The sequence below is a fragment of the Manis pentadactyla genome, chromosome 13 (assembly GCF_030020395.1).
Source record: "Manis pentadactyla isolate mManPen7 chromosome 13, mManPen7.hap1, whole genome shotgun sequence".
In the NCBI taxonomy this organism is placed as follows: domain Eukaryota; kingdom Metazoa; phylum Chordata; class Mammalia; order Pholidota; family Manidae; genus Manis; species Manis pentadactyla.
This window is the reverse complement of record NC_080031.1, coordinates 6,023,809-6,043,908: the sequence shown is the minus strand read 5'-3', so window position 1 is coordinate 6,043,908 and position 20,100 is coordinate 6,023,809. Positions and strand designations below refer to the sequence as shown.

Genomic DNA, 20,100 nt, shown 5'->3' with positions numbered 1-20,100 from the left:
GAGAAAAGCTTCCTTAAGAGGGAGCGAGCACTGCGGGGCTCTGGGAAGCGGCCAGCGTTCCCTGCGCCGCCCCACCCTGATGGCCGGGGCGCTGAACGCTCCCGCGTCCCTGGCCAGGCCTGCCAGTCCCAGGGTGAGGTCCCCCTTCTGCTGCAGACCGCCGCTCTCCCACACCAATTCCTGGTCGCCGCCCCCTCCCTCCCTGCCTTCCCCGCCCCCCCCCCGCCTCTGATTGGCCGAGCCCCGGGCCCTCCCTGCCTCTCCTCTCCCACCCCGGGTGAAAACTGCGGGCGCCGGGCTGGGTGCAGTAACTGGAGGCGGCGGCGTGTCGGGAGGAGGCTGCCGCAGCGGAGGACAGGCGCTCAGGTGGGAGCCGGAGCCCGGGCGGGACGGGGCGCGCGGGGTGGGCCCCGGTGCAAGGCTCCCGGCCGGGGCCTCGGGGAACCCTCGGAGGCGCCTGGGAAGGGGCCGCGCGGCGCTCGGGAGGGGGCCTGCGTGCCAAGCAGGGGCGGGGGTGGGACGCAACTGCTGCAGGCCCCGCGCCGCGCCCCCCGGGCGGGGAAGGCGCCCCCGGCTTTCGCCCCTGCGGGGACAGTTACCTGGAGCCGGGGCGCTGCAGGGGAACCGGGAGGAAGGGCGCCAAGGACAGCCTTGGGCTCTGCTCTCCACTCAGACGTCCCCAAGCCTAGCTCGCAAAGGCGGGGCACGGGGGCGGCGAAATTCGGGGGGTGGAGAACCGGGCAGGGCAAGATGGAGCGGATCTCTGCCCCGCGACCTCGCTGCGCGGGGTGCGGGGCGTCCGAGCTGAAGGAAACCGCAGCGCCGCGGGCGGGGACTGGGAGGCAGGCGGGGGAGGGGACAGCCGGGAAAGGATGAGCGGGGGCAGGGGCCGCCGTTGGGGGAGGAGACCCTCGGAATACGGGGTGAGGGTGGGGCTGGGAGAACTGGGGCTGAGGAGGGAGGGAGCCAGAACTTCTCCGCGTTCTGGGCTGCGGGGACGCACTGGCAGAGAAATGGAAAATATCTGTGCCCCTGCTGCCGCTCTGCCCCTCCCTCTGGCTCAACATCAGCCTGCGGCGCCAGCCCCCGCCCCATTTCTTCCCTTCCTGGTTCTAGCCGCCGCTTCCCTTTTCCCCTCCTAGATCCCAACCTCGCACCCCTCCTCCTAAACTCAGTGTCCACGAATCAAAGCCAGACGCCACCCTCTTTCTTCCCCAACAGTACTTCGGGTCCCTCTCGGCAGAGGTCCAAGAGGGTATTGACAGTAGCCGCAGGCGCCAGGGGATCCCAGCGTCGCCCCACCGCAGGGCTGAGCCCGGGGGACCTTGGACACGGGCGAGCGGCGCGCTCTGCGCACCCTGGCTGGGCACCGCGCGCACTGGCAGGCGCACGCCCCTCCTGTGGCCTGTCAAGCACCAATGAGGACAGGCTAGGCTACCTGCTCCCTGATAATGTCCAGCCTAGGCTGCAAAAAAAGACAGGGCAGAGAGCCTGGGCAGGGAGGCAACCGAAGCTGGAATGGAAAAATGCAGGCCCAGGAAATCTGCCCAGAGAGCTGGGCGTTTGGGAACATCTTGGTTCCTGTGCAATCCGAGAGCACTGTCACTTTCCCTCGCACATCTGGGGACACCCTTATCTGTGCCAAGCACTGTCTTATCTGGGAGCACCTTAGCCACACACACACCAGCCACTATCCCTAACCACACAGTCATCTAAGAGGAGGAAAGTTAACATCGGTGGATCACTTCCTGTGCAGCAGTCATAGGACTAGATGCTTGTCAGTTTTCTTCATCTCCATCACAACCCTGTGGGTGTGCACAGCTCAGATTCATTCACTCATTCAATGTCTTTTGAGCATCTGTTACATGCCAAGAAGTGTTTACGCACTGGGAACTTTCTTCTGACCAAGAAATAGGAAGTCCCCAAAACGGGTTTTGTTTAATGAATAGAGTTTTAATGTTGCAAGATAAAAAGAGTTCTGAAGATTGATTGCACAGCAGTGCAGATGAACTTAACACTCCGGAACTGTACACTTAAAAATGGTTAAGGTGGTAAATTTTGTAGTATATGTATTTTTACCACAATTAAAAAATAGTCTGTTTTCCTGGAGGGAAGAGAAAATGATGAAGTCACTCAAATGTCCAGCACAGACACACACCATTACAAGGGGCACTGTCCCTGCTTGCTTTCCTGAGGAGGAAGCCCCAAACAGTGGTGTCACCTCCACTGAGAAGTAGGGAGGGGAGAGCGCTATGGAGAGGGGCTCAGATGCCCGCCATGGCCATGATGGCATGGCTCCTGGGGCCCCCAGACTGGTTCGAAGTGTGGGCACACCTGCCCCATCTCTTGGCTGATTCCCATCCCATTCCCACCCCCAGATTCAGGACTGAGCTCCCGGCACCATGAACCCCACCATCGGCATCGCTCTTCTGCTGACAGGTACTGGGCAAGGGGCAGGGCTGGGATCCCAAGCACCCTGGCTTCCTCCCCTTCAGAGAATCTAGCTTCTTCCTCAGGACCTCAGAACTTGGAGGCCAGGAAGGAAGAAGGGCTCTTTTTCATCCCTAAGTCAGCTGAGCAACTTAATGGATCTTCTGACAGCCTGAGGTAGTTTTTGCAAACAGAATTCACTGAGCCCGTCCCAGATAGAGTTGCAGTCTCCGAATGGGAACCTGCATCAACTCCCCAAGATCTCCTGCCCCAGAACACACTGGTGGGACCCAGGACTGGAGCAGACAAGGGAGGGAGGGAGGCTGGGAGGCTGGGTCTGTAGCCAGGCAGATGGACTGGCCCTCAGGGCCCTCTAGGATGAGGAAAGGTGCCCAGAGAATGTGGGTGGGAGGCACCCTGCTCTGCAGAACGCCCAACTGGGCAGGGGTACTGTTGGTGCCAGTCTTGCAGGTAGCCCATGGGCAGAAGGTCACCAGCCTGACAGCCTGCCTGGTGGATAAGAGCCTCCGGCTGGACTGCCGCCATGACAATACGACCACCTCGCCCGTGCAGTGTGAGTTCAGCCTGACCCGGGAGAAAAAGAAGCACGTGCTCTACGGCTCTGTGGGGGTGCCCGAGCACCTGTACCGCTCCCGGACCAGCTTCACCAACAAGCCCAACATCAAGGTCCTCTACTTGTCTGACTTCACCACCAAGGATGAGGGGATATATACATGTGAACTCCACCTCTCTGGCCAGCCTCCCACCACCTCCAGCAAGAATGTCTCTGTGCTCAGAGGTGAGCAAGCCCCCAGTAAAGCCAGGTGAACTGCAAGAGGCAGGCTGGGAGGAATGGGCTGTCTAGGAAAACAGGCAGGCAGTCCCCTTGTGGGCCAGGAGAGTGGCCCTATAACCCCTCTCAACTTCCCCCATCTGCAGCCTGCTGCCCTGAGCCACTGCCTTCAGTGTGACTGGGCGGGGGGCAGGGGGCAGCTACAGGACAGGCAGGCAGGCAGAGTGGTGTAGCGGGCATTTCTAGCGCGACTACATGCAAATCCCCTAACATCCCCGATCTCCCTTCCCTCCACCTGGAAAACAGGGTTGACACCAGCTCCCTCGCCCAGTTTTCACATGATGACACTTAGTGAAGGTCTGATAGGATGTTGCCTCAAGGGCTCAGGAACCTGCAAATGGAAAAGATGGTTGGATCTGATCCCAGCTGAGATATCATGGCACCAACCTCCCCGAGGGAATGAGCCCTTACTCAGGGCCTGGGCCTGACTGCGCCCCCTTCGCCCCCTTTGTTGCTGCCCTGCCCCTCCACCCCGTTCTCTCTCCGCAGACAAACTGGTCAAGTGTGAGGGCATAAACCTGCTGGCCCAGAACACGCCCTGGCTCCTGCTGCTCCTGCTCTCCCTGCCCCTCCTGCAGGCCATGGATTTCATCTCCCTGTGACTCATTGGTCCTGCGGAAGACACAGGAAGCCACGGGGGCCCAGCCAGAGATCCTGCTTCTCGGAGTCAGCTGAACCCCTACCCCCAATCCCTCACATATCGGGAAGAAACGGAGACCCCACCCCTCATAAGGAACCCTAGTGCTGCATGCTACTGTCTACCCCCTTGCTCCCTGCAGCCCTACCCTGTGCCACTCACACCCTCTCTGCACACCACTGGCTGTCTTTTGTACTCTGTATTCCAGAGCTGCTTCTCTTCGGTTTATTTAGAATTTATCTTTCCTTTTCTTTGGGAGTTTGTGAAAAGGGAAGCCAGAATTGGGTATCTGATGGAGAGTGAGGGTATGGGAGAGGTGGTAGGATGGAGGTGGGGCTGGGTCCTGGTCCCTGGAGCTGAGAGAGACCCAGATGAGGAGGGGATACGGGGTCTGTTTGGGCCTAGCACATCCCTCGGCAGGCAGGGATGGTGTCTGAGACCCGGGATATGAGGACACTGCCGACATAATGGCCCTTCCCGTGAGGAGGGTGCTGAGCATCTCCAGGAGTTTTCTCTGCCACAGTAGAAAGTCAGCCTCCTACCAAAGCAGAAGTCCTCTCGGGGCCTTGGGCCTAGGCTGGCCCAGTGAAAGTGCAGGTTCTGCTGGGGCAGGGGCAGTGCTAATGGAGCATTGCAGAGGGGTCCATCGGCCCTCCCCACCTGAAGAAGCTAACTATGGCAGCCTACTGACCCTCACTGCCCTCCAGCAGTTGAGAGGGTGGCAAAGGACAACAGCCCCCTCCAAGGCTGTCCCAAGCTCCTAAGAGCTTCTGGGGCTCTGACCTGGAGGCGGGCAGTCAGGCCTGGTGGAGCCCCCAGGGCCGAGCAGAGTGCGGCCCAAGTGTCTCTCTGGAAGGCTCTTCCTTCCCTCCCCTGTCCGTGCCAGCCCCCGTCCCATGGGTCTGCCTTCCCAGGGGCCTGTGGGGGGCTGGGAGCAGGCAGTGAGTGAGACCCGTCAACGGGATGCACCTCGAGAAATGGCTTTTCCTGACACCCAGCTCCCCCCCCCCCCCCCCGGCAGCTGCGCCCTGTCCCATGAACATGTGTCGTGCCGCCACAGCTTATGACATCTCGTCGAGGAAAAAGAAAACTGCACAATAAAACCGAGCCTTGGAATCTGTCCTTCTGCCTCTGCCCCTTCGTCTTCCCCCGGGCCTGCCTCCCCTCCCTCGGCTCTGCACCCAGGAGGCCCAGCCTGCCACCTCTCCCTCTCCCCGCCTCATCAGCCCTTCCTCTCCCCACAGCCCCCAGCGACGGACCACGGCACGGTGGGCTCCTCAGAACAACCCTCACACGACACAGTTGCCCGCGTAAATGAATGTTCCATGGGCTGACTCACCTGACAGGAACAGCACTCACCTGCCAACGTGTGGGCCAAGCCACGCGGCCCTGGAACATGCTAACAAGTGCTAAGGTGTGGAACTGCTGTTATTTCTCGGATCTGGTTGTTCCGGGAAATGGCCCCTCAAGTTACATGGGACTATAGGGAGGGCAATGCCCGGCCACGAGAGGAGGTTGGAGGCGGCGCTGTGGGAGCTGGCCGGGGCAGCGAGGGGCCGGCGAGCACCGCTTCCTAAACCCAGAGATGCCAGTAAAGAACTGGGCGGTGGGAGAGCCCACTGCAGCCCTCCCGGGTTCCCTCTAAAAGCAAAGGAGTAGAATGTGAACAGCACTGGGGGCATTGGGGCCCAGGACAGGGTGGCAGGGTGGCTCTGGGCTCCAGCTGCTGGCAGAGGGAGGCAGCCCCCAGACGAAGCCTGTCCTCCTTTGCCAGGAAACTGGGGGAGGAAGGTGACAACCACCCAGCTGGCTCACTTGGTATTTAACGCCGTAGAGGATATTCTTTCTGAGCATTTACTTAAATACCTGGGATCTACATCGATGCCCCTGACCCCATTCTTCCGGACGCCTCCCGTGAATGTCTGTGCGTTGCCAGCAGCCCCGGTAGTGAGCAAGCCCAGAGAGGGCAAGAGAGCCCGCAGGTTGGAGAGGCAGCCGCCTGTGTCCCCGACTGCGAGGCCCAGGTCTCTGGGCAACTCTCAGCTAGCCTGGGGCCCCCAGAGGACAAACGTGGACACAGGCACCTCTTACTCTGTCCTGCCTGGACCTGCAAGCATCAGGCCAAGAAAATGAAAAGAGCCTTTATAGGGGAAGGGAATTCAGATGCCATCCTCAGTGTAGTAAGAGTTGAACTGGAAGATCTTTCTGGAAGAAACTGGGAAGCCAGATAGGAAGCCTCATCTGTGAGAATGCCATGGGCCCCCAGCGCCTGGGTAATGCCACCTAGGTGGTCCCTACCATGTCCTGGTGCTGATTCCCTGAAGAATTTAGCAGCCACACACAAGGGTCCTGGGAACTGGTGTTGCCCCCTGCAGCCACGCTTGAGGGAGGCCCACAGTGCGTGGGCTTCACTTAGAAGTCACAAAGCCATCAGAGGACGGACTACAGGAAGGCAGGCAAGGAAAAGAGGCCTGGGCCTGAAATGGGGCCCTACAACTTAAAGCCGGGGCCAGCGGGCCTCTCAGCATAAGCCAACCCAGAGAGCCTGTGCTGTGGCTTGGTGGCCACAGGCTCTCAGAGGCCGGCCACAACAGCTGTCAGATCCCTGCTGGTCAAGTCAGGAGTCTTGGGGAAGCCACAGGACATCAGTAGTGACTTCGCTAATGATAAAGAGGGCTGGGCCAGCCCTACCCACTCCCATGCCCCTTCCATCATCTCAGTCCTACCTCAGGGATGGGATTCTTATACATAGCAACACAAGCCCCTTTTCACACCCCTTTGATTGGATTGTCCACTGAGACGGGAAATCTGTGCAGGGCATGATGGGAGGGTCTCCCCAACTCCCTCCAAAGGGCAAGGGGTCACCATGAAGAGATGCGAGGATGTCCACTGACCGACCAATACATCTACACAGTGTCCAGGGAACCTGAGCCACATATCCTCCAGCCTGCACGGCATGATGCTGATCCCTTCTGTGTGTGTGCAGCCTGTGGATTGATTGCAAAGGGCATGCCTGTCTGCACATGCGAGAGAAGCCAGTCCCGGGTTCAGAAGAAATGCTGGAGCTGGAGTCCTTCAGACTCCTGGCAAAGCGTGAGGGTCATCAGCTGTCTTCTGTTCAACCCAGGAGGGCTTCAGGACAAAAGGGGGATTGCCTTCCTGCCCAGGGCTCCCAGCCTCAGGAGACTCGCATGCCCTGAAGGTCCCTCTGCCGCCTGACAATCCTGTCTTGTGAAGACTCATGGGAGGCATCTTTTCCTGACAAAGGCAGGCCTGGGGGCTGAGAAGGGCATGGGAAGTGGACCCACGGTGTAGAGGGCAACACAGGACCAGTGGGAGTTTCATGGAGGCCAGGTGTGGCCCCACACCCAAAGTGGCCTTTGATGGCTGGAGCTGCCCAGAAGCAGAGGTGGGCAGTGCCCAGCAGCCGTGGGTGTGCTCACTGGAGGCCACCTGCCTCACCTGCCATAAAGCAGTTTTCTGAATTCAGTAGGAACCAAAACTAAATGACCCCACCTCAGTGCCTCACTATACTAATTTTTAAAATAAGACAGTTGGACTGGGATCATTTATTTGTACAAAAAACATTAAGCTCTTGGTTCTGTGCTAAGAGGCAAAAGACAGCCTCTGTCTGAAGGAATGTACAGTCCAATAAGAAGAGGGGATGATTTCAGCCTAGTGATCAATGTGGGGAGGCATGGAAGCTGTGGCAGACACTGTTGGGAGTTCCCCAACATTCTCCTCTTTTCAGCAATAGGACCCACAAATTAGAACTGGAATGTGTGGTCCAGAACAAAGACTACATTTCCCAGCTCCCTTGCAGCAAGATGTGCCTATGTAGTTAAGTTCTGTCCATTGGGATGTAAGCAGAAAATGGTGTGTGTAATTTCTATGAAGTGCTCTTAAAGGGGGAATGCGTGCCTTTCTCCCCCTTTCACCTCCACGCTGGCTGGAATGCAGAGTTGATGGCTGGACCCAGAACAGCCGTCATGGACTATGAGATAGAAATGGTATGTTCCAAATGACACAGCACAAGCCAGCAGCCCAGATCCCTAGTGACAGCAGAGCCATCACAGCAGCTGTAGAATACTGTGCTTGAGCTACTGTTATTTGGAGCTTTCTGCGCTCATAACTAAACCTAAACAAACCTTAAAAAGAAGACTTTAACATTACTGAACTGTACACTTACCAGCTAAGGTGGGAAGCTTTCTATGCTTTTCACCATAACTTAAAAAAAGAAGAAACAGCCAAAAGTCAAATTCAGAGACAGAAGTGAGAACGGGGGTTGCCAGGGGCTGAGGAGAGGAAGAAACAGGAGTTATTATTAATGGGGACAGAGTTTCAGTTTTGCAAGATGAAGAGGGGGGTTCTGTAGATGGATGGTGGTGACGGTGGCACAACAAGGTGAATGTGTTTACCAACACCAAACCATACCCTGTGGATGGCTGGGATGGTGAATTGTATGTCATGTGTACTTTACCACAATCTCTTTTAAAAAGCAGAAGCAGCCTCGGCCCAAGGGAACCTTTTGTGGAGAGTTACACGAGGGTACACACTTGCCAAAACTCATCAAAGTGTACACTTAAGTGGGCGAATGTCATTAAATGTAAATTATACCTCAGTAAAGCGCTATGGGAATATACAAGGCGGGCAAAGGGCTTCCCAGGGGAGGGTCACTAGCAGGAGTTAACACAAAAAGTAGGCTCTATGGTTTTATAAGCTGATGACAAAGAAAACTTATTTTATTTCTTCTATATCCTGAAAACCTGTGCAGAGGGAGTGGAAGACCTGTGGGTTCAGTCTGAGGACAAGCCTTAGTGCTCTCTAGGGCACCTCACAACTGCTGGCTGATATACCAGGCTATCATCAGGGCCTCTGACCCAGTTAAGAGTCATTCAAACCAACTGAGTGGACACTCCATGCCAGGGAGTTTAATTATCTGTGCAGGATAACAAGAATAGAATGGTGAATGATACAGAAAAATTCCTATCCTATAAAACTGATACTGTAGTATAGGAGACGGCCACTAAGTAAACCAATAAAGAAATCATGACATTATGGATTGGAGTCATTCACATGTAGGAGGTGATAAGACAAAGAAGGCCAGCACTTTAGTTAGGGTCAGGGGAAGCCTGAGGGAGCCATAGAGCTGAGACCTGGAGGAGGGAGAAAGCCAGCCATTCCAAGAACAGCCAGAAGCACAACCAGGCGGAGGGACCAGTAAGGTGCTCACAGGGGCCGGGCCAGGAGTGGTACAAGACGTCATCGAAGAGGTAGGCGAGAGCCAGATCCCACCGGACCCATTTTATTCTAATGTCAACAGAGAAACAATGAAGGATTTGATCTAGTAACGTCTTCAGAAGATCCCTCATACTGCTCTATGGAAAATGGGTTGAAGAAGAGTAACAGTAGGAGCGAGACCTCAGCAGGATATTGCAGTGGTCCTGAAAGAGGTGACGGCAGTGTGGCCAAAAACTGTTGCGGCAAAAAGAGAGGGAGGTGGCGACACTGAGGTGCACATAGAGTTAAGACTAAGGGGACTAATGAAATCTGAATAAGATGTGTGGGTTTTACCAACACTAACTTCCCTGTCTTGAAACTGTACTATAGCTATGTAGGATGCTACCATTGAGGTGAACAGGGTTGGAAGGGTACACACGACCTCTTTATACTATTTTTGCAGCTTCCTGTAATTCTACAATGGTTTTAAAATCAGGCTTTTTAAAATTATCAATAGCAACCAAAAAACAAACAAACAAACAAACAAGACGGCAAGCATTAACTCTCCAAAAGGAGGAAAAAAGAATTTTAATCATATGTAAGTCTTAGCTGTGAACAATATTTACATAACCGTACTAATATAAACACTGATTTTATTGAAAAAGTACAATAAAGCTATACTGGAGGATGGGAGGAGGGTATGTGTTTGGTGGGGAAGGAAAAAGGCTTCTACAGTGACAGAGGAGAGCTTGACCTCATTTTCCATAGGTGAAACTCAATAGGCAATACTTAAAACTAAAAACTCAAGAAAGAGCTATCTATCTGAGAAATGTTTAAATATTGAAGAACAAAGCAGAAAAACTAACTAAAATAGTTGAGAGTGGTTGCTTTGGGGAAAGAGAACGTAGGGTGGGCTAACAGACTGCTTTTACATTATAAAACTAGTAATGCTTTTTGTCTTTATACATGTATTCATTTACTAAATAATATAAATGAAAGATAATATAAATATAAACATTTAAAGAAATGTGTTAATGCCTCCCAAAAAAAAATAAAGCAGAGAGGACAGGCTTACTAGACGTTTGGATGGGGTGGGGGTGTTAAAAGGAGGGGAGATGGAGTCCCGGACGGCCCTTGGGATTTTGCTTGAACACCAAATGCACGATGCTGCTGTCTGTGGAGATAGGAACGGCTGGGGAGTGTGGGGTGGATAAGTGGATGCATTAAATGTGCGATGCTCGGTTTTGGATTAAAGGTGGCGGCATGAGAGGTGAGACAGAGGCTTCCTCCTGAAACCGCATATAATACGAAAATATAATTAATACAACTAATCCTGAAAGAGCAACAGGAAAGAGGGCGGTGCCAGACTGCATACACCTGGAGAAAAGAGCAGACCTCATGGAACAAGGTAACGTATCAAAGCCGAGGCCTGGCAGGACCTGAGCCCTTCCCCCACCCCAGCTCATCGGCAGGAGGAAGAGAAACGGAGCAGGGAGGGAGTAGAGGCCTGGGACTGCTGAATACCTAACTCCGGAGATCTGCTCTGGGAGCACAAACCTACATTTCATGGTGTTTGCATGGTACTCTCATGATTAGGGGGTTGGAAAGCTAAGACAGGCAGAATTCCTGGAGAGACTGAGATTCCAGCTGCCCTGGAACAAAAGAAAGGCGGGCAGTCTGAGAGACTTCCTAACAAGGAAGCCCTTAGCAAGAGGGCTGCTAAAGGGGCAAGGATTGCACAGAGCTTACTACTCAGGAGAAAGGACAGATAGACAAAATTGTCAGGTGCACTCTGCCCAGTAGGTTGGGAGCTTTCACAATCTTCAGGTGCTCCAGCTCCCTGGCTGGCTACACAGCTCCAAGGACCCCCTCCATGATAGGCAGCCTACTGAGCCTTTCTCCTGGCCAGCCCCACCTGGCTCACAAACCAGCAAACCCTACTCATTAGGCCAGCCAGAGGGAAAATCTGTCTACAGCAACTACAAACGCAAAGCATAGACACTTATGCCTGTGTGCTCAGCCCAGTGGTTCAGGCAGTGGAGACAGGCATAGCGGCTGGGAAGTGGGAAACAGCTCTTTCCTCCCAGCAGGCACCAATACCGCTCCCCTGCCACCCCCGACATCACTTCAGGGGCTGAGCAGCTCCAGAAAGTAGAGCTTCTGGACACTAGAGGGCACCATAAACAAATATGAAACGCCAGAGGAACCTGGTCCAGAGTAAAATTAATGCAACTCCTGAGAAAGATTTAAATGACATCTACCTCATGAATCTTCCTTCAACGGAGTTCAAAATAAAAATCATTAACATGCTCATGGAGGTATGGAAAGATATTCAAGAACTCAGGAATGAAAAAATAATAATAATTAATTAATCAATTAATTAATAGAAAGGGGAAAAAAAAGAACTCAGGAATGAATTCCAGTCGGAGATCCAATCGGTATACAGCACAATAGAGGGTATTAAAAGCATATTGGATACAGTGGAGGAGACAATAAATTAAATAGAAACTAGAGAAGAGGAATACAAAGAAGCTGAGCCACAGAGAAAAAAGGATCCCTAAGAATGAAAGAATATTGAGAGAACTGCGTGACCATCCAAGCGGAACAATATTCACATTATAGGGGTACCAGAAGAAGGAGAGAGAGAGAAAGGGATAGAAAGTGTCTTTGATGAGGTAATTGTTGAAAACATCCCTAATCTGGGGAAGGAGATAGTCTCTCAGGCCATGGAGGTACACAGATCTTCCAACACAAGGGACCCAAGGAAGACAACACCAAGACAGAGAGTAATTAAAATTGCAAAGATCAAGGATAAGGACAGACTTTTAAAAGCAGCCAGAGAGAGAAAAAAGATCACATACAAAGGAAAACCCATCAGGCTAACATCAGACTTCTCAACAGAAACCTTACAAGCCAGAAGGGAGTGACATGATATATTTGATGCCATGAAGCAGAAGGGCCTGGAACCAAGAATACTTTATCCAGCAAGATTATCATTTAAATTTGAAGGAGGGATTAAACAATTTCCAGATAAGCAAAAGCTGAGAGAATTTACCTCCCACAGACCATCTCTACAGTGCATTTTGGACGGACTGCTATAGATGGAAGTGTTCCTAAGGTTGAATAGCTGTCACCAGAGGTAATAAAACCACAGTAAAGAAAGTAAAACAGGAGGGGGCGGAAGATGGCGGCGTGAGTAGAGCAGCGGAAATCTCCTCCCAAAACAACATATATCTATGAAAATATAACAAAGACAACCCTTCCTAGAATAAAGACCAGAGGACACAGGACAATATCCAGACCACATCCACACCTGAGAGAACCCAGCGCCTCGCGAAGGGGGTAAGATACAAGCCCCGGCCCCGCGGGAGCCGAGCGCCCCTCCCCCCAGCTCCCGGCGGGAGAAGAGCAGGCAGAGCGGGAGGGAGACGGAGCCCAGGGCTGCCGAGCACCCAGCCCCCGCCATCCGGGCCAGAGTGCAGGGCCCTCGATACTGGGAAAACAGGGCAGCAAGAACAGTGAGCGGGCACTGGAGGCTGGGCGACAGAGGACATAAGAAAAGCGCGCGACCTTTTTTTTTTTTTTTTTTTGGCTTTTTTGCTGCTTTGTTTTGGCGAGCGCTTTTTGGAAGTCTTAAAGGGACAGGGACCCCAATATTAGGGAAACAGGGCAGAAAGACCAGTGAGCAGAGGCCTGAGGCTGGCACCGGAGAATAAAGAAAAACGAACGACCACCTTTTTTTTTTTAATTAAAAAAATTTTTTTTCTTGTTTTTTTTGTGGTCGTTTTGTTTTGGCGGGTGCTTTTTGGAAGTCTTAAAGGGGCAGGGCGGGTCACTTAATCCAGAGGTAGGGAATCCGGGATCTCTGGGCACCCTAACCCCTGGGCTGCAGGGAGCAGGGAGGCCCCTTACGGAGATAAATAGCCTCCCAGCAGCTCCTGCTCCAACGCGACTCCACCATTTTGGAGCAGCTGCCCGAGCCAGGCCACGCCCACAGCAACAGCGGAGATTAACTCCATAGCAGCCCGGCAGGAAGCAGAAACCCTGTCTGCGCGCAGCTGCGCAGCACAACCCACTAGAGGCCGCTGTTCTCCCAGGAGAGGAGGGCCACAAACCAACAAGAAAGGAAGTCCTTCCAGCCGTCACTCGTCCCAGCTCTGCAGACTATTCCTATCACCATGAAAAGGCAAAGCTACAGGCAGACAAAGATCACAGAGACAACACCAGAGAAGGAGACAGACCTAACCAGTCTTCCTGACAAAGAATTCAAAATAAGAATCATAAACATGCTGACAGAGATGCAGAGAAATACGCAAGAAAAATGGGAAGAAGTCCGGAAAGAGATCACAGATGCCAGAAAGGAGATCGCAGAAATGAAACAAACTCTGGAAGGGTTTATAAGCAGAATGGATAGAATGCAAGAGGCCATTGATGGAATTGAAATCAGAGAACAGGAACGCATAGAAGCTGACATAGAGAGAGACAAAAGGATCTCCAGGAATGAAACAATATTAAGAGAACTGTGTGACCAATCTAAAAGGAGCAATATCCGTATTATAGGGGTCCCAGAAGAAGAAGAGAGAGGCAAAGAGATGGAAAGTATCTTAGAAGAAATAATTGCTGAAAACTTCCCCACACTGGGGGAGGAAGTAATTGAACAGACCACGGAAATACACAGAACCCCCAACAGAATGGATCCAAGGAGGACAACACCAAGACACATAATAATTAAAATGGCAAAGATCAAGGACAAGGAAAGAGTGTTAAAGGCAGCTAGAGAGAAAAAGGTCACCTATAAAGGGAAACCCATCAGGCTAACGTCAGATTTCTCAACAGAAACCCTACAGGCCAGAAGAGAATGGCATGATATATTTAATACAATGAAACAGAAGGGCCTTGAACCAAGGATACTGTATCCAGCACGACTATCATTCAAATATGATGGTGGGATTAAACAATTCCCAGACAAACAAAAGCTGAGGGAATTTGCTTTCCACAAACCACCTCTACAGAACATCTTACAGGGACTGCTCTAGATGGGAGCACTCCTAGAAAGAGCACAGCACAAAACACCCAACATATGAAGAATCGAGGAGGAGGAACAAGAAGGGAGAGAAGAAAAGAATCTCCAGACAGTGTATATAACAGCTCAATAAGCGAGCTAAGTTAGGCAGTAAGATACTAAAGAGGCTAACCTTGAACCTTTGGTAACCACGAATTTAAAGCCTGCAATGGCAATAAGTACATATCTTTCAATAGTCACCCTAAATGTTAATGGATTGAATGCACCAATCAAAAGACACAGAGTAACAGAATGGATAAAAAAGCAAGACCCATCTATATGCTGCTTACAAGAAACTCACCTCAAACCCAATGACATGTACAGACTAAAAGTCAAGGGATGGAAAAACATATTTCAAGCAAACAACAGTGAGAAGAAAGCAGGGGTTGCAGTACTAATATCAGACAAAATAGACTTCAAAACAAAGAAAGTAACAAGAGATAAAGAAGGACACTACATAATGATAAAGGGCTCAGTCAAACAAGAGGATATAACCATTCTAAATATATATGCACCCAACACAGGAGCCCCAGCATATGTGAAACAAATACTAACAGAACTAAAGGGGGATATAGACTGCAATGCATTCATTCTAGGAGACTTCAACACACCACTCACCCCAAAGGATAGATCCACTGGGCAGAAAATAAGTAAGGACACGGAAGCACTGAACAACACAGTAGAGCAGATGGACCTAATAGACATCTATAGAACTCTACATCCAAAAGCAGCGGGATATACATTCTTCTCAAGTGCACATGGAACATTCTCCAGAATAGACCACATACTAGGCCACAAAAAGAGCCTCAGAAAATTCCAAAGATTGAAATCCTACCAACCAACTTTTCAGACCACAAAGGCATAAAACTAGAAATAAACTGTACAAAGAAAGCAAAGAGGCTCACAAACACATGGAGGCTAAACAACACGCTCCTAAATAATCAATGGATCAATGACCAAATCAAAATGGAGATCCAGCAATATATGGAAACAAATGACAACAACAACACTAAGCCCCAACTTCTGTGGGACACAGCAAAAGCAGTCTTAAGAGGAAAGTATATAGCAATCCAAGCATATTTAAAAAAGGAAGAGCAATCCCAAATGAATGGTCTAATGACACAATTATCGAAATTGGAAAAAGAAGAACAGATGAGGCCTAAGGTCAGCAGAAGGAGGGACATAATAAAGATCAGAGAAGAAATAAATAAAATTGAGAAGAATAAAACAATAACAAAAATCAATGAAACCAAGAGCTGGTTCTTTGAGAAAATAAACAAAATAGATAAGCCTCTAGCCAGACTTATTAAGAAGAAAAGAGAATCAACACAAATCAACAGTATCAGAAACGAGAAAGGAAAAATCACAACCGACCCCACGGAAATGCAAAGAATTATTGGAGAATACTATGAAAACCTATATGCTAACAAGCTGGGAAACCTAGGAGAAATGGACAACTTCCTAGAAAAATATAACCTTCCAAGATTGACCCTGGAAGAAACAGAAAATCTAAACAGACCAATTACCAGCAACGAAATTGAAGAGGTAATCAAAAAACTACCAAAGAACAAAACCCCCGGGCCAGATGGATTTACCTCGGAATTTTATCAGACATACAGGGAAGACATAATACCCATTCTCCTTAAAGTTTTCCAAAAAATAGAGGAGGAGGGGATACTCCCAAACTCATTCTATGAAGCTAACATCACCCTAATACCAAAACCAGGCAAAGACCCCACCAAAAAAGAAAACTACAGACCAATATCCCTGATGAACGTAGATGCAAAAATACTCAACAAAATATTAGCAAACCGAATTCAAAAATACATCAAAAGGATCATACACCATGACCAAGTGGGATTCATTCCAGGGATGCAAGGATGGTACAACATTCGAAAGTCCATCAACATCATCCACCACATCAACAAAAAGAAAGACAAAAACCACATGATCATCTCCATAGATGCTGAAAAAGCATTTGACAAAGTTCAACATCCATTCATGTTAAAAACTCTCAGCAAAATGGGAATAGAGGGCAAGTACCTCAACATAATAAAGGCCATCTATGATAAACCCACAGCCAACATTATATTGAACAGCGAGAAGCTGAAAGCATTTCCTCTGAGATCGGGAACTAGACAGGGATGCCCACTCTCTCCACTGTTATTTAACATAGTACTGGAGGTCCTAGCCACGGCAATCAGACAAAATAAAGAAATACAAGGAATCCAGATTGGTAAAGAAGAAGTTAAACTGTCACTATTTGCAGATGACATGATACTGTACATAAAAAACCCTAAAGACTCCACCCCAAAACTACTAGAACTGATATCGGAATACAGCAAAGTTGCAGGATACAAAATCAACACACAGAAATCTGTGGCTTTCCTATATACTAACAATGAACCAACAGAAAGAGAAATCAGGAAAACAACTCCATTCACAATTGCATCAAAAAAAATAAAATACCTAGGAATAAACATAACCAAAGAAGTGAAAGACTTATACTCTGAAAACTACAAGTCACTCTTAAGAGAAATTAAAGGGGACACTAACAGATGGAAACTCATCCCATGCTCGTGGCTAGGAAGAATTAATATCGTTAAAATGGCCATCCTGCCCAAAGCAATATACAGATTTGATGCAATCCCTATGAAACTACCAGCAACATTCTTCAATGAACTGGAACAAATAATTCAAAAATTCATATGGAAACACCAAAGACCCCGAATAGCCAAAGCAATCCTGAGAAAGAAGAATAAAGTAGAGGGGATCTCACTCCCCAATTTCAAGCTCTACTATAAAGCCATAGTAATCAAGACAATTTGGTACTGGCACAAGAACAGAGCCACAGACCAATGGAACAGACTAGAGAATCCAGACATTAACCCAAACATATATGGTCAATTAATATTTGATAAAGGAGCCATGGACATACAATGGCGAAATGACAGTCTCTTCAACAGGTGGTGCTGGCAAAACTGGACAGCTACATGTAGGAGAATGAAACTGGACCATTGTCTAACCCCATATACAAAAGTAAACTCAAAATGGATCAAAGACCTGAATGTAAGCCATGAAACCATTAAACTCTTGGAAGAAAACATAGGCGAAAACCTCTTAGACATAAACATGAGTGACCTCTTCTTGAACATATCTCCCCGGGCAAGGAAAACAACAGCAAAAATGAGTAAGTGGGACTATATTAAGCTGAAAAGCTTCTGTACAGCAAAAGACACCATCAATAGAACAAGAAGGATCCCTACAGTATGGGAGAATATATTTGAAAATGACACATCCGATAAAGGCTTGACGTCCAGAATATATAAGGAGCTCTCACGCCTCAACAAACAAAAAACAAATAACCCAATTAAAAAATGGGCAGAGGAACTGAACAGACAGTTCTCCAAAAAAGAAATACAGATGGCCAACAGACACATGAAAAGATGCTCCACATCGCTAATTATCAGAGAAATGCAAATTAAAACTACAATGAGGTATCACCTCACACCAGTAAGGATGGCTGCCATCCAAAAGACAAACAACAACAAATGTTGGCGAGGCTGTGGAGAAAGGGGAACCCTCCTACACTGCTGGTGGGAATGTAAGTTAGTTCAACCATTGTGGAAAGCAGTATGGAGGTACATCAAAATGCTCAAAACAGACTTACCATTTGACCCAGGAATTCCACTCCTAGGAATTTACCCTAAGAATGCAGCAATCAAGTTTGAGAAAGACAGATGCACCCCTATGTTTATTGCAGCACTATTTACAATAGCCAAGAATTGGAAGCAACCTAAATGTCCATCAATAGATGAATGGATAAAGAAGATGTGGTACATATACACAATGGAATACTACTCAGCTATAAGAAAAGGGCAAATCCAATCATTTGCAGCAACATGGATGGAGCTGGAGGGTATTATGCTCAGTGAAACAAGCCAAGCGGAGAAAGAGAAATACCAAATGATTTCACTTATCTGTGGAATATAAGAACAAAGGAAAAACTGAAGGAACAAAACAGCAGCAGAATCACAGAACTCAAGAATGGACTAACAGGTACCAAAGGGAAAGGGACTGGGGAGGATGGGTGGGTAGGGAGGGATAAGGGGGGGAGAAGTAGGGGGGTATTAAGATTAACATGCATGGGGGGGTAGGAGAAAAGGGAGGGCTGTACAACACAGAGAAGGCAAGTAGTGATTCTACAACATTTTGCTATGCTGATGGACAGTGACTGTAAAGGGGTTTATAGGGGAGACCTGGTATAGGGGAGAGCCTAGTAAACATAATATTCGTCATGTAAGTGTAGATTAGTGATAGCAAAAAAAAAAAAAAAAAAAAAAGGGCAGTTCCTGTGTGGTAACCTCCAACGAGTTCTACACAAGGGTATAAAGGGCATATAAAAGTGTAGGCAAAGAGTCTGTTTGTGTTTATACAGAGGATCAAAGCCTAATTGGGCTACCCCGAAAATGAACTAAGATACGATATGAAAAAGAACTTCCAACATCTGCACCCTCTGGAAGACTCATGCCAGAAGATGATCATCAAAAAACCCCAACAAAGATCCACGCACTGCTACAGCTGTAGATGCACTCATCCCACCAGTTCCTGGACCTGCCATGGGAATGAGGAAGGAGATATCTAAGCTGGCCTGTGCATACAGTAAAACAACAAAATTGGACTGGATCTATACTGTTGGAACTCAACCAAGAATTTGGAGAAGTGCAAATTGTAGCGCTCCAAAGTCTTACAACTACAAACTATTTATTGTTAAAAGAACATATGGCATGTGAACAGTCCCCAGGAATGGGTTGTTTTAATTTGTCTGATTTCTCTCAGACTGTTCAAGTTCAGTTGGACAATATCCACCATATCATAGATAAGTTTTCACAAATGCCTAAGGTGCCTAACTGGTTTTCTTGGTTTCACTGCAGATGGCTGGTAATTACAGATATGCTTTGGTTATGTAACTATACTCCTATTATGTTAATGTGTGTGTGCAATTTAAGTAGTAGCTTAAAACCTATACATGCTGAAGTTACTCTACAAGAAGATATATCAAAGAAATAATCAATCTTCCCATGTTTTCTTCCGCCTGCTACTTCTATAGCTTTTCTTCTTCCTTCCTAATTACAACCCTTAAATAGAATTCGTGCCTCATATCAAATTTACCGAGTATCATAATTCTTCCAAGTGGTAAAGATACCTCAAGACAAATGCTGGGCATAGAAGCCACAGGGCATAAATATGCAAAGAAGTAAAAAGCTAACTTTTTCAAACAATAAGGCTTCTCTCTCACTTACCAACTTCACATTTCCCTGTATGGACCCGGAAGATGACTGGTTAGCCAGAGACGGGTAAGATTCCTCAAGGGAGGAACAACCTAAGACAGGCACAGTCGCAGGGGGGCCATCAGGTGAGAAATTGGGGATCAACAGAGGTGAGGCTTAGAACCTCACCCCCCCGTTCTGAGAGAAATCTTCTGCATACGTGGATGTTTTATTTCCCTGGTCTAGCTTGGATTAACACATAGTCTACAGGCACACACCTGATCATCTACATGTGCTCTCTTACAACACTAAACTATGTTTTCTACCTTTATCTTGTATCTACCTACCACTTCAGCATCTTATTAAAAATAATAATAATAAAGAGAGAAATGTGGTATCCACATATAAATCAAGTATAAAAACCAAATGAGTATTCATATTTGAACTGACTGTTTATAGTTCATAATGCATGAGCAAAACCGAAAGTTTCTGTGATGACTGCCCTTGTACTGTTCACTATGTAACTTATTCATTATGTAAGAATTTGTTCTACATGTAAGAACTTGTTTGTTATGCCTCAGAAGATTGGAGACTGACAAAAATCAGGCTTGTGGTGGAATAATGATTG

The 20,100-nt window shown here is 48.7% G+C and overlaps 2 protein-coding genes across 3 annotated transcripts in view; one reads left to right on the top strand and one right to left on the bottom strand.

Moving 5' to 3' along the window:
• Nucleotides 1–20,100, bottom strand: part of CBL (Cbl proto-oncogene) — a 377,716-nt gene that overhangs the window by 191,578 nt on the left and 166,038 nt on the right. The gene's annotated exons all lie outside the window — the stretch shown is intronic.
• Nucleotides 215–5,042, top strand: THY1 (Thy-1 cell surface antigen). 2 transcript variants are annotated; one of them, XM_036920045.2, is made up of 4 exons: nucleotides 215–366; nucleotides 2,379–2,439; nucleotides 2,876–3,229; nucleotides 3,773–5,042. In XM_036920045.2, the coding sequence occupies exons 2-4, from the start codon at nucleotides 2,403–2,405 to the stop codon at nucleotides 3,883–3,885; spliced, it is 504 nt and encodes a 167-aa protein (XP_036775940.1). In that variant the 5' UTR covers nucleotides 215–366; nucleotides 2,379–2,402; the 3' UTR covers nucleotides 3,886–5,042. The 2 variants fall into 2 exon arrangements, with proteins under 2 accessions (XP_036775940.1, XP_036775941.1); XM_036920046.2 differs by having other exon boundaries at nucleotides 217–366; nucleotides 2,894–3,229.

What these genes read in the sequence shown, in the direction of transcription:
- THY1 (XM_036920045.2), top strand. Translation starts at nt 2,403, where the DNA reads ATGAACCCCACCATCGGCATCGCTCTTCTGCTGACAG. An exon ending in CATCGCTCTTCTGCTGACAG is followed by an intron (nt 2,440 to 2,875) that starts GTACTGGGCAAG and finishes CCAACTGGGCAG; the next exon opens with GGGTACTGTTGGTGCCAGTC. An exon ending in GAATGTCTCTGTGCTCAGAG is followed by an intron (nt 3,230 to 3,772) that starts GTGAGCAAGCCC and finishes CTCTCTCCGCAG; the next exon opens with ACAAACTGGTCAAGTGTGAG.